General features: G+C 41.5%; 1 protein-coding gene across 1 annotated transcript in view; it reads right to left on the reverse strand.

The window, feature by feature from the left end:
• slc6a22.1 (solute carrier family 6 member 22, tandem duplicate 1) overlaps positions 1 to 14,467 on the reverse strand; it is a 32,166-nt gene extending 17,699 nt beyond the window's left edge. The window contains exons 1-4 of the mRNA XM_056610304.1: positions 14,307 to 14,467; positions 10,224 to 10,411; positions 9,575 to 9,709; positions 8,968 to 9,108 (exon numbers count right to left, since the gene is read on the reverse strand). Of these exons, the coding sequence (XP_056466279.1) occupies positions 8,968 to 9,108; positions 9,575 to 9,709; positions 10,224 to 10,410 (463 nt within the window). The 5' untranslated portion in view covers position 10,411; positions 14,307 to 14,467. The remainder of the gene's footprint in view (positions 1 to 8,967; positions 9,109 to 9,574; positions 9,710 to 10,223; positions 10,412 to 14,306) is intronic.
• Between the last annotated feature and the right edge of the window lie 265 nt (positions 14,468 to 14,732).

The following is a 14,732-nucleotide window of genomic DNA, read 5'->3' on the forward strand; positions in this document are numbered from 1 at the left end:
GTTTGGATAATAAAATCAGGTGGTCTACTGTGTCAAACGCTTTACTAAAATCAATAAAAATTGCTTCAGTGATGTGTCTTCTATTTATAGAGTTCCGAATTTCCTCAGTGAAGAGTAGTAGAGCTGACGTAGTGGACAGCTTTGCACGGAAACCATGTTGGCAGTCACTTAGCCTGTTGTTGCTTTCAAGATAGAAGCTTAATTGATTGTGTATGGTTTTTTCAAGCAGCTTAGATATTGTTGGGAGTATGGCTATAGGTCTATAGTTAGAAACCAGACAAGGGTTGTCAGCTTTGAAAATTGGTAAGATTTGGGCTGTTTTCCAGCTGGAGGGGAAAATGGACAGCCTAATACAAAGGTTGATTAAGTGGTGGAGAAGAGGTATAAGGCTGTTAGCATGAGTCTTCAAAAACATAGTGTTTAAGCCATAACTATCACGACTGTGGGAGTTTTTTAGAGCGTTTATATTCTTTATCAGATCGTCTTGTGTGATTTCAAAGAAAGAAAACATATCAGTTGTTGAGGGTGGGGGAGATATGGAATGAGAGGTAGTGGGAAAGACAGCTGCTAATTCTTGAACTGATAATATGAAGTATTCGTTGAAGGCATTTGCAATCTTTTCAGAGTCTGAGATGAGACTGCCATGTAGAGAAATTTCCAAGTTTGGCCTTTTATTTTTTTCTATTTCTCCAGTGATGACTTTAAGAGTCTGCCATAGAGACTTTGGGTTTGAAGCGGATTGGGTGATTTGCTGCTGGAAATATGTTGTCTTTGCCTTGCGTAGTTCAGTAGTGCATTGATTTCTTATTTTTATGTGGTCATTTTTGCTCTCAGGTGTTCGATGTAATCTAAATTGTTTGAGTGATGAAGCCTTCTGTTTAAGGAGTTTGAGTATCTGAGAGTTTAAACATGGTAATTTAACCTGCCTAGGGCGTACCTTACCAATAGAAGTATATTTGTTTTGTATTATGTTGAGTTTAGTGTGAAATTGAGCCAGAATAACATCTGGATTTCCTAGTGATAGCTGGTCACTCCAGTCAATTTCTCTGAATTCAGCATTGAACTGCGGTAGTTTTGACAATGATATTTTTGGTTCTGAAAGATGGACATGAGTGGTTAGTGGTTTAATTTTTTGTCTGATTGCATAGACAAGCAGATGATCAGATATATCTACGTCAATCACACCGGAGAGTGCATATTTAGCCGGATGATTAGTGAAAATAAGATCCAGAATCGATCTGCGTGTCTGGCCTATTCTGGTCGAATCTTTAATTAGTTGATATAGGCCAAGTTTTATTGCAATGGTTTTCAAAGGCTTGGATACGGCGTCATTCCAGTCGAGGTTAATGTCGCCCATTATTACAAGCTCCTTAGTTGTGACTGGTTTAATTATGTCAGAGAGCTGAGATAGATAACGGCTTGCGCTGACATTAGGAGGCTTGTAGGTGACAATTACAGTTATCGCGTGTTGCGGCGTGAAGTTAATTAATAGTTGAAGTGTCTCCGTCTCAGTGTCGAGTTTGCTTAGTGAGTGCGTATATTTCTGACTCACGTATAAAGCAACTCCGCCCCCGGATTTGTCGGTGCGGTCTTTGCGAAACAGCTGGTAATTTACTATCGAGAGGTAAGAATCAGGGATAGTGGAGTTTAGCCATGATTCTGAGATGGCCAGTACATCGGATTTTGATTGTGCATTAATAATTTCACGTAGTCTAGTTTAGGGACAAGACTTCGGGTGTTAAGATGGAAGATCTTAAAACCTCTGACCCTACCGAGTTCACTTAAAGTGGAGGGTGTTTTCCTACGATGGAATGACCTCCTACGAGGCTTGGTGGTTTGGGATTTATTATGGGGGGGAGGTTTAGGTGAGGGAGAAACAGAAATCGAAGCTTCAGGGTTATTTAAGGTCGTGGGATCGGAGTGTGTGGTGGATCGGATTGATAGTGGGTGGGATAGACCAGCAGAGAAAACGGATCCACTACTGATTGCATGATGGGCATATAATCCCCATAAATATAAAAATGCAAATAAAAAAACATTTGTCTGTATATGGAATGTGTCATTTGAGAGCAGTCAACTATGAGGACCATTGTGTGGAGCAGATTGTACGGCATGCTGTATGTTTGCAGTCAGCACCGAACTGCCAAAAGTGTTTGGGTGGATTCCATCAGTGCTATAGAGCGAAGTGCGGTTCCAGAACAGATTGAAGTTATCGATAAAAGTGAAGTTATGGATTTTGCAGGTGGACTGGAGCCATACATTGAGATTTAGGAGTCTGCTAAACCGCTCTGGGCGTTGGGACATGGTTGGCAGGGGACCACTGATAAAAACGGACTTTCCGTAGCGTTTTAAGAAGGAGAAGAGGTCATTAAAATCCCGCTTTGTCAACTCGGTTTGTCGACGGGCCATATCATTGTAGCCTGTGTGGACTATCACTCGATGTATGGAGGACGGAAGGGAATTAATAAGCTCTGGAAGTTTGTCCAGGATGGTTGAGACTTTGGCTCCAGGAAAGCACCGTGTGGTGGCATTGAAAAAACGGATATTCCTGGTGATGCTGTCACCCACTATCAAGGTGGTGGGGGAAACCAGAGGATGTGGTGAATGTAAGGGTTCACCGGTCTCCACCCGGCAGGGCGTGGGATCCACACTGCGGGACCGGGCGGACGTGTGGGGAGGAGAGCCAGCAGCGTCGGGACCAGGGCGCTGGGTCACCGTCACGGCCGAAGGGGGATGTTTACCGGAGCGTCTCAGCACGGCTTCCTTTACGATCCTGCGGCGGGAGGCGGAGGTCTCCGTACGCGGTTCAGAGCGTAGAGTTGGACCCACATCTGTGTTACAGGTCTCCCCTGCACTGTTTGCCACCTATGGCTGTAGAGTAGGGGCATCGACTGGTGGAGCAGGAGTGTCGCCAGGGAGAGCCGCGTAGTGGTTGGAGAGGCTCAGGCGAGGAGGTGAGGCCCTGAACGGGTCTCTCTTTCGCCCTCGGACGACCACTTCTGTCCAGGAGGGATGATGGTCGAGAGTGGAGTAGGAGGAAGGGAGAGGATGGGCAGAGGAGTCCCAGCTGAGTGTCCTGGTTAGCTGCATTCATGGAAGCGATCCTCTGGTTCTGGTCGGCAGCCAAGTCAATAAAGCTGGCCAACAGGGATTCTTTGCTTATCAGCTCGGCGGAGAGCCTTCTGATGTCCGCCTTCAGGTTAGTAATCTCGTTATATGCCGTAGTAAATCGTGAGTCTTCGTCGTCTTTCATGGTGTTAAGTCAAAGGTAGGTCGTGTTACGTATTTTAAGAACCTAATCTACCCACACCAATACACCAATTCTACTATAATACTATGAGACTCATGAAAACGGCCTCAGCTGATAAAAGGTGTCAATAATATCTGTTCATCTTTCAAGCATTTACTCATGCTTGAAAGATGAACACAGATTATTTTTTTTGAAAGGGAATAAACTGATGAAGCTGACAAGGGACCAATGTTTACTGTTTAAAGATATTTGTAATTAAATGTAAACCCAAGTGAATCATTTGCTCTTGTTTCTCTGTTTTGAGATCCACACAGACTTAGCAGTCTAGTTTAAATGTTACAAATTGAGTTAATAAACTGAACTTGGAAATTGTTTTAAGTTGTTGCAGATGTTATCTCCACTAATTTTTAAACTGAAAATTTGCACCCTTTTTCTTTTGCATCATAACAAGATTATTTTGCATCAGAAGTTTTATAAAAATGTATGGGTCCCTGAAAATGAGACAACATAGTTTAGCGCTCCCGAAATAGTGGTAGGTATATATATATTATTAATCTAGTACATGTTGTACCAATGTGTTTCAGTAACTGTGTAAATAAAAAAAGGGGGAAATATGGTCATTTTTGAATGAAACTTAAACAAAGGAAATTGAATATACCTCAAATTTGCTATTACAGTTCACATCCAATGATTATTCCTTCATCCAAACTGTCTTTTTTCCTTTCATCACTTTAGTGGTTCAGAACTGCATTATTTAGCTGACACTGCCAGCTATTGGCTTAGACATACAACAGCATAGTAACTAAGAAAATAAAGGTTGTGGAATAAATAAATCTTGGACAGGACTTTATATACTTCATAGACCCCTGTACTGTACTGTGGCTTCCTGGGGTTGAGCCCCCCCAAAAGTCAGAACCTAGAATCGCCCCTGGTTTCATTGGAGAGAAAGTAATTATTTTCTGGTCCAAATATTTACACATATGTTGTTTGCGGATTTAAATTATAATTTTTCATGCAAAGAAAACTCGACGCGAATGATATACGTCACCACCACTCTTGTACAGACATGGCGATCGCTCTGCTCCACTTCACTGCTCTTTTCCAAGGGGAGGATAACAGCATCAAAATCTGTGAAAACCATTATAAGTCGGGGCATGTGGAGAGTTTCAGTTATGCCGATGGGGAGATTGTCGGTCTTGTCCATGCCAGTCGCAGGGAGCGTGACGTCACGTCACATACGAGACATGTAGTCTTTCTCATTGTGTTTTCTCTACAGCCTTTAACTGAACAATTGCACAATAAACGGCCAAACTCTTGACATGAAAAATTATCATTTAAATCCACAAACAATATATGTGTAATCCAGGGCATATAAAGACTGGGACCATAAAATAATTACTTTCTCTCCATTGAAACCCATCCATATTTTACGATCTCAAAGGTCCCATGGGGGTCTACCGGAAGGGGCGGACTTACGAGCTCTATTATGTCAAGTTTCTACAATTCAAAACTACTCAAAAACATATTGTAAAATGATTTAGCCTCTCCTTGCCCGTCACTTTGCTACTGAGACCTTGGACTTCCACCTACGAGTGCTTCCACAATGTTTTATTATCTGCAGAGCTGCTTTTCACATCTCCTCAACCCAATTGGCCAATTACAACCAATCCATCTGTAATTGATTCCAAATCTCAATAGGAATCAAAGTGATCAAAATAGTTTTTCAATAGAGACTAACGTAGTGTGCTTGAATGTCACACAGGAAATTGGCATTTTTCCAGTAATTCCATTAAAAACAGTGATCCTATTCCTATCCTAGCTACATAGATTGGGAAAAATCTGGAGTCCAATGTATACAATTACTGACAAGTTAAAGGAAATTCTCCATTATGCCACATTTGATTCGGCCCATAACCCTTGGACCCCAAACAGAAAATGAAAAAACAAAAGTGTGGAAAAATCTAATAGATGGAAAAATCAGCCACTTCTAATGTATTGATTTAACCGTTCTTTTTCATTGCCCAATATTTTATTGGTTTGAGTAATCCAACAAGATTTATTGTTCGACTACGCTCTTTCAAATCCCCAGTATCATTCAGGTTTTTTAAACTTGCATTTATAACATCCTCCACATTCTTCAGACATTTCCCAATGTCTATATTGATCCGGGTCAGCCCGCATCGTCCACATCTGGAAAAGGGACCAATTAGACAAGTTCTATCCGCCACCAACAGGTCAAGGCTTCTAGTGCCTAAAGGCCATATCTCAAGTTCCATTTGATCCACACTCACAAGCTTGGTGTCCGATTATATATAGATTATATTGTCCTTCTAATGGCCGCAAGCTTTCCTTTCGGGACCATTGACATGCCTGACGGGATGAGGCTATTTGGATTGAACCTTTATCTCCTCCCTGGCCAATTCACCAATTCCAACTAAACCAACTCAAATTGGTTCCTCATTACGCAAATAATAAAAGCTATCCAAATAGTTTTACAAGAAGGACTGTTGCTCAAATACCAGAGAGTATGTCCAATTTCATAACACCTGCTTTCTCGGACTTAACAACTTCTTTACATTCAGGTCCATATTAACCCAATTTTCCATTACCCGCTGTTGTTTCGTGTCTGTCAATATTTCTGAGAATAGAACACTCAACGGAAAGTTAAAAGGTCCATGGGTCAATTCCAACTAGTTACCTCATAGGTACTAAGAAACAGTTTGTAATTTTTTCTTCTTACGTCCACGTTCAGTGAATGTATTATATGTGGATTTATTCTGCGACTGTATTCTCTGATGGTATTCTACAACATATCTCCATCTCACCCTATTGGTACATTCTAAATTGGTACATTCTAAGTTCTTGCCAAAGCGTGTAAAGTTCTTGCCAAAAGTTATGTTGATCATGTGTCAAACCCAGCACCTTGTTGGTAATACAGAGAGTCGGCTGCGTTGGGTTTAGATAGTGTGTATGGTGTCCTGATAGATAGTGGATGTGGTATTCTACCATAGATAGAAGAAGTTTCTATGACCGACAGTTGATGTCTCCTACGATATACTGTGTAACTTATTTTCCTCTCCACCTGTTGGTAAGTATCTGTCAAAAGCTCAGCGGGAAGAGCACTGGCTAATATGTGCTGTGTTCCAATATCCATACTATCACGTACTAGAGATCGACCGATACAGATTTTTTAGGGTCAATACGATACAGATTTTTTTTCATCAGCCTTAGCCGATAACTCATACACCGATGCCGATTTTCTTGAGCCGATGTTTGGAGTCGATAATACCCTGGAAATCCAGAGTTCTCGCGAGAGCACAATTTGAATTTGCTCAGCAAGTCACTCTGGGAACGAGTAATATACTCGTGTATATTCTTGGCTTCCCCTGGCTAAGAACATTAATCAATCACATCGATGTATCAATATAGGCGGGCCAAAAGTGTTGCTGTTTTACCGACCGGATACGGCAAAAGTCTTATCTATTGGTTAGCTCCACTGGTCTGGATACGTCACCCCTTGTATTCTTCTGATTGGTCATAGTGTTATCCAATGTGTGCTATCCAGGGATATTTTCTAATGCATGCTTGGTTTCCTTACTCGTTGTCAGACCCTACAGCTTTCTAGATGTGGGTCTGGATTTCCAGGCTAAGCCTCCCTCAATTGACACCATAAAAATGACACAATGATGATAACAAATGTTACAATGTGTCAATTAAAAAAAATGAACATTTATTGAACTGAAAAACAAAACAAGAAAAACAAAACAAAAAAAAAACACGTACACGTAAAGATACACGTAAAAAACGCAAATATCGGCCGATAACATCGGCTAATCAGTACTTACTAGCCTTAGTTTGAGTACGTAGGGCGTTCTAATTCAGATCAGGCGAAAATAAGTGTACTGAAAGGACCCTGATAGTGTACTCAAAACGGTCAAATCGCAAAGTGTGGATTGATGTACACTTTTCGTACTCAACGGCAGCCATCTTAGCTACGTAGCGGAAGAGGGTGGAGCCAGGCTGAGCCAAAGTCGTAGCATTTTCCAAATGCATTAATAGAATTATTTTGTAGAGTTCATCGTTCAAAGCGGGATGTTTATTGCGGGGGAGGAGCCGCGGCAGCAGTCGTGATCGTAACTTCCGGTTAGTGCACCACAGAGTAACCGATTTGGAACAACACTGACATCGGAAAATTCGGATAGTGTACTACGTTTAAGTGTACTCATGGAAGTATGGATATTGGAACACAGCAATGGTCTGAGGTAACAGACTGTTTATGGTCTACTACTTTCAGCAGTGGAGACATTATCCATCAGTCTATGGGCTAATATTTCCAATAGTGGGAACACTTTCCTTGAACACACATGTTGTGACTAGAATGGAGCTAACCCTGGGTAGTTGGCTGTAATGGGCAGGTCTACATTGACGGGACTTCTAGCAGTCTGGTCTGATAATTGTGTGAAGAAATATCACAGTCGATGGTTGATTAATTTCAGAAGTAGTGGGGCTGCACAGACTCAGGGTTCCACTTTCAGGGTCTGTCTGAACAGACGCAGGGCTCCACCCATGGGCGTAGCAGACGCGGGGTACGCGGGGGACATGTCCCCTACACTTCCCGTATCTGTGCCCTCTGTCCCCCGCACTTTTTAAAGCCATTACAACCATTCAATTCATTTTTAACACGTGGAAACACGTTTTTCCGACCTGACTTTGAACGCACTTTGAACGCATCTGTGCTGTCATAGTTGACGACGGCAAATGTAAAATAGGTACATCTTCATGTCGATATGTTTATTGTTGTCACTTTCACTTGTCACTTCTTGCCATTAAATTAAATTATGTGGCTTATTACCACTGTCACTTCCATTCCATTTTGGTGCTGATAATTTGAAACAGGAATGGTGTTCTACAGAACTTTTCGTGTTCAGTGTTGTCATTTGGCACTTAATTATCTGGCTACTTACCCTGTAGATGCTCGAGGGTCATTCTGTGTCAACTCAACCAGAGTCTGGCAGCTTTAGATTTTAACTTTAGATTTTGATAGTATATCATTTTAAAGAACTAAAGTCGGTCCCCTGGTGCTGTGCTGTTTGTGGTTATGTAGCCACTAAGGAGCGGTGCAACTGAATGCAAGAGGATGATAAATCACTCAAAAGACCTCTGAACAATTTGTCCCCCTCACTTCTGAAATGATGGCTACGCGCCTCCACCCCTCAGAGCCCCCCGTTTGTCTGAACAGACCCAGGGCTCCGCCCTCAGTGTCAGTTTGACCCTCTCCCAGTGGATCATTGCCATCTGATATTTCCAGGCCTCTGATGTGTTAAAATGTACAAATGACAGAAACTCTTGCAATACCCCTTGTCGGGTAATCCATTTACACTGGTACGTGGAAAATGAGTAAGAAAGAACACTAAGGTTCACTGGTAAAACATGTGTGACCTTAAAGAGCACAGATTTAGCACGACTCGACAAACAATGACGATGGCAACAGGCGACTCACTTCAAGTTATCTGTCCGCAGAATTTTTAGTTACCATTTAAAAAAAAAGAAGAATAATCTGGTTTTTGCTGCTTGCAGCTTTGGTTACTATTATTATTATTAGTTATAGTAGTAGCAGTATTAGTATAATGCAGTTTAAATCAAAATATATCACAGAGAGCATTCACTTTTCCATAACATGTGAACCCAATATGTCCGTTGAGCACACACAAACCTACCGGTGTTCCAGGTGTTGCTGCAGGACGCCCAGGGAAGCTCAGAGCTGAAGGAGGAGAACAGGTAGAAGAAAGCCCAGGCCAGGATGATGATGTAGTACGTGCTGGAGTATAAGACCACCACCTGACTTCCGTAACCTATTCCTGTCCAGGAGAATTACCAGTGGGCGTTAGGTGGGGGATGGCGTCAAAAAGATCAAGAAGAGTCAGGGGCCCATGATTTCTGGTTGTACCCATCACTGCACAATAACAGAAACCCACTTTTGGGGGATACGCAAATTCATGCAAATTCAACAGATATATTTGGTTTGCATGGTCCACTAAGTGTAGCGCTGTGCACCTCACTCTCAGGATCAATTAAACAATTGTGAATAGATGTTAGTAGCTTTACAGACACTGATAGAATGAAGGTTAATTTTTCAAGATTTGATAGAATTATTTATACAAAATTGCAAAAAGATAAATGTAAATATTAGATTGCATTAATTGATTTCTCTGCCTTTGATATTTTATTTTATATTATATTACCTATTGTCTTACTGGTTGCTAGATATTACTGCGTGCCTTTCGCAAAAATTCTCCCAAGCCCTTATGGTTTCTCCATGTTTACCTTCAAACAGAGGGCATATCTTCCTCCAACAGGTGATACTGCCCTGGGCAGTGTACTGGCCTAGGGTTGTCTCCAACAGAAACAGTGGGATCCCACACGCAAACAAAAATACCACATATGGTATGAAGAACACCCCTGAGGAAAAATAACGATTAGTTTCCACTTCAATGCAAGTTTGGACATTTCACCATTCAACATCCAACTTCACACCTCAACATGCAATTAACCTCCCCTACATTTGACTTCAGGCAGCTGTCCTGAAGAATGTTATACATAATTATTGGTTGGACTTGTTTCAACAGCAAGACAACCCACTCTATCAATGGCAACACCTTTTTGACAGATTTTAAAAATGTTATGATTTATGATTATTACGATTGCTTTCTGCTGATATCACTTGTATGAATAAAGTGCTTGGCACTTGGTTCTAAATTCACTAAATAAGTTCTTAATCATCCAATTTACTTATGTATTATATATTTATCTGGGCGCCATTCTTCAACTTAAAATTATTTATCTTTGATAAGTATTCTATGCTTACTAACCAGGTAACCTTTTTCCAAGTTACTTAATTCCTAATTTATTCATCAGGGCCCAGTCCTTTTCGTTTTCATCATAACCAAATTACAAAATTGTATCCTCAGCTCACCTCCTCCGTTTTTATAGCACAGGTAGGGGAACCGCCACACGTTTCCCAGCCCTATGATCTGCCCGGCCACGGCCAGCAGGAATTCAAGCTTGTTGGACCACTGGCCCCTGGTGAAGGTTTTGAGCACAGGGATCTCTGTTTTCCCGTCCTGCTGGGACTTCGGGTCGTAGTGTGGGTCCATCAACATTCTGGGGGAAAAGACAGATGTTTTGTTTCAACACACATGGCCGGTTTTATCAGATACATTAAACTCAACATACAGATCTTCGGCGAATAATAGGACTTAATTCATATGACTTACTACACCCAGAAATAAATCGTAGCCCATAAACAGAGCTGATAATTTGAAGCAGAAAATGCTTCCATTGGCTTAACCATAGGGCTGTTAATCCGATAAATAATAATATCAGACGATAAATTATCCGAGAAATAAAGCCCCCATCCACGAGATAAAAAGGGCCCACCAAGGCTTATTCCCACGATTAGCCAGAGAGAAGCACTTAGAGGGAGATCAGTAAGGATAAAACAAATTTGAAGTAAAGCTGTGTGTTCTGTCTGTATGTTTTAGATGGTCTACTAAATATTAAGCAGGCGTGTATCAAATGTATTAAATGCATCTCAAATGAATGTCTCTTAAATGGATATTTGAATGGGATTTATCTATGACGCCCAAGCAAAAATGACTTCCCGCCCAACTATCACATCTGTGCACAAAAACGATTATTGAGAGCCCTTTACTGCACCTCGCGCAAGCATATAAAATCCTTCAGCAGGCAAATAAAGTGAGACAGCACTGAACTGACGCCCCCGTGCACATATGTGCTGCACATTCGGATATAAACTCTCCTCACGTGGTAGTTTTCTATTCACTTATTGGGTGGCGCAAGCCATGGGCCTTGTTTCCCTGAATGTGATCGGTTACATTGCGTTACGTTACGTTGCCGGACCAGTCCAAACACCTTTTGAAGTGCTTCGACAATATATTAGGTTGCATCAGGCAAGCTCACTAGAGTCTGCCCAAGAGCTGATTTCTCAGGACTGTCTGCACAGCTTTCATGGCTTTAATAACAAGATATGTGAATGACGTATGCATGAAAGTGTCCTGTTACAAAGTTATAGAATGTTCAGACAAGGACGTGGATAAGATTGAAGATGATGATATACATGGAACAAATCCCAACAATACGAAAACAACAGGAGTTGGTTGGTGGTGGAGCCATGCATTGACATGGTGTGACAACAAGCCTGGCTTGGAGCTCATGGGAGAATCCCTTGTTGGGAGAGCAGGTGTTCTGCAGACCAGCTCGGCTTTTGTTTTTGTTAAAGTTCTGGATAATAGTCTTCAAATTTATTCAGTGGTTTCCTGATCTCTTTTTCATTTTTTTGTTTAGGTTTTGCAGTTACCACAAATATGCATACATAGATACCCTCCCCTGATGCAATTAAATGGCTTGAGATTCAGGTAATGTCTGTTCTCTATTGTCTAAGTTAGTCATGTGTTCTCGAAACAAATACAATTAGCCAGCTCTCTAAGAAATATATTTCGGGGTTTGGGGCGTCATCGCGTTCAGCCCTCCTGTGTGTACCATCAGTATTGGCAGTATTCTTGCTTGATATTTTTCCTAATTGTGGATCAAATACTCTGTACAGCCTTTGCTGAACTTTACAAAGATTAGACAAATATCTTATATATCCTAAGGCATTTTGCCTATGCCTTTCAGGGCTTCTGCAAAAAGGAATTTGTTTGGTTTGTCGGCAGGACGGACAGAAGTCACTTATCTGTTTACAACAAACCTCTGCTCATGATTACTGCACCAACGTTTCACTCTAATATGTGTGAAATATTCGCTTAATGATATGTATTTTGTTAAAAACACTCATAAAACCAGATTTAAGGGCCAAGCACGTTGAGAATGTCGCGTTTGTTATCCTCATGTGTTCAATTCTGCATGTTTAGTAGCCACAAGACAGGAGACAACCGATCAACAGAGAAGAATCCAACAGCTCAAAACAAGAACTAAAACGTCTTGATGCTGCTGTTTTGCACTTTTACTTCGTAATTGTTAAATGGCACTTTGTTCTGTTTTGAGTGTGATTTGTTTGGAATTCAAAGTTTGATGTTTTTACATTATTTGTGGTTTTTATACCAATGTCAAATTATGATATTCTGGAAATAATACAGTTTGGTATAATTCTATCTAAATAGTTTACTAAATTAAGAGCCGTTTGGGAGCTAAAAGAGCCAGCTCTTATCACAGGGCGGAGCAAAACGATCTGGTTCACTAAAAAGAGCTGGCTCTTATTGCTGGGCCGAGCCAAATGATCTGGCTCACTAGAAAGAGCTGGCTCTTACTGCTGGGCCGAGCTAAATGGCTCACTAGAATGAGCAGGGGCCTCTACGAATTCTCTTTTTTGCATAGGAAATTTCCTTTCCTATGGAGAGACCCGGAAGTACTTGGAGGAAAGGTGGTTCAACTTAAAAAAAACGTAGAAAAGGAGCCATGATGCATCCTTTAATCCTCCTTTAGCATAGGTTACTCCTGGGGAACCTTTATGAAAGGAAAGGTGATAGTGGTATCCCATAATCCTTTACGGCGGCAATATTTAAAGGAGACATATTATGGTGTTTTCCCAACAGGTAAACATAGTATTTGGGTTCCAGAAAACATGTTTTTGAAGCTGTTTGCTGGAAATAGCTTTTAGGAAAAAAAAGTATCGTCTACCGCTATAGAGTGGCGAAGTCACGCCCCTTCCGGTAGAGCTCATGGGACCTATGAGATCGAAAAATATTAATGGGTGTCAATGGAGAGAAAACAACTCAGGCACGACGGAAGTACTCTGGTGTGACGGAAGTGAGAGTAATATTCATGTTTACTCTCACTTGTTTTTCTCCGGGCTGCAGCTGGACCAGACTCGGCTGAGCTTTTTCAGTTTCGAGGTAATTACATGTACGGATTCACTCGTTAAAAAAAGGGATCATTTTTTATTCCAACAAGCTAAATAATAGTACTACGAGCATCCCCGTAGCAAGATATGAGGTCACCAATGGACCTCGTCATTCTTTTTGGAGCTAAACATGAAATTGAAAAGTAAAAACGATTGTAGGCTATATAAAATCAGGGGTTGAGAACTTATCTGAGATGGGTGCATTCTTAATAAAGTTCAGAATTGTTGGCTCTGGTGAAAGCACATCAGACACAGACGCAGAACTAAATAGTTCTCACTAATGGGGAAACATTACCGGATCCTTATAAGGATATTGGATAGCCTTATTCCAAATATCCAAGTTGGTAACTATTAGGCTATTATATGATATTATAGCCTACAGGTATCTTATAGAAGAAAGCCTGGCTTATCTACAAACTAAAACCTTTGTGCATAGAAATCAATAGATTACAAACAGAATTGACCCTCTAAAAGACTGCCCAGTAGCCCTTTACTGCTCCTTTAACTTCTACCTGGCCCCTCTAGAGCTCCTTTAACTTCTACCTGGCACCTCTACGGCTCCTAGCTTCTACCTGGCCCCTCTACAGCTCCATTAACTTCTACCTGACCCGGCTGCTGTGCAGTCCGGATAACGCAGCGAGTGAAGGTGTTCAGATTCCCATTCTGTCCTCCCCTTTAACTCAAGGTAGGCTATTCATTGTCCGTCTACGTTTATTCTTTCAATAATCTGCTGAATTTACACAAAAGAGCTGCATTTACAGAATTCGCAAAAAAATTTAAAATGTAAAAATTAGGAGAATAGGCTACATAATATTACCGGGAAGATGGCATCATTTTATGATTCAGTTCACGTTATCGTTTCATTGAAATGCGTGCATTTAGTTCCGCCCATGCAGCGACAAAGAATTGTCCTGACAAAGATCTCCACAGAGCGGTCCCTAGTGCCCGAGTGAGCCAGTAACCTTTAGCCTACTTTCCCCCGCCGCAGCTCGGGCAGCAGCGGTGCGGTGACCACCGAAGCCTCGTCTCAACGGATAAACAACCCCACGGCATCTGAACCTGGAGTATGAATAACAATCCTATCCACTACTGACGACCTGTATGAAGAAATGTAGAGGAAATGGTAATGAAGAATACCTGACGCTCCTCGTTGCCGAACGATCGCTGTGCGGGTCTCCCAGTGGACTCGTCCCCTTTCAGATGTCTTTTAAACCAGGGCTCTCTCCACGGTCGGACCCATGTGGAGACTGGATGGCAACAAGTTGTTACAAGTGCAATGAGCAAGCGGGAGAGCATTCGGTGCGCGTGTGATGAGGGGCGCAGGGCGGAGCCTGTTAGCTGGGGGGGGGGGTGCTCTCACTTTCCTTATTATCTTACCAAAAAGGAAGTATTACTACTATACTGCTACTATTACTAATACCACTACTACTACTACTACCACTACTACTATTACTACCACTAACAACAATAATACTAAAACATGTTTTGTGTTCAAATAATTTAATAGGCTAATTGCTGGGAATTAAAAATAAAAAATAGCGCTACATTTTGTAAATGCTCCAT

This window comes from Gadus chalcogrammus, chromosome 1 (assembly GCF_026213295.1).
Source record: "Gadus chalcogrammus isolate NIFS_2021 chromosome 1, NIFS_Gcha_1.0, whole genome shotgun sequence".
In the NCBI taxonomy this organism is placed as follows: Eukaryota; Metazoa; Chordata; class Actinopteri; order Gadiformes; family Gadidae; genus Gadus; species Gadus chalcogrammus.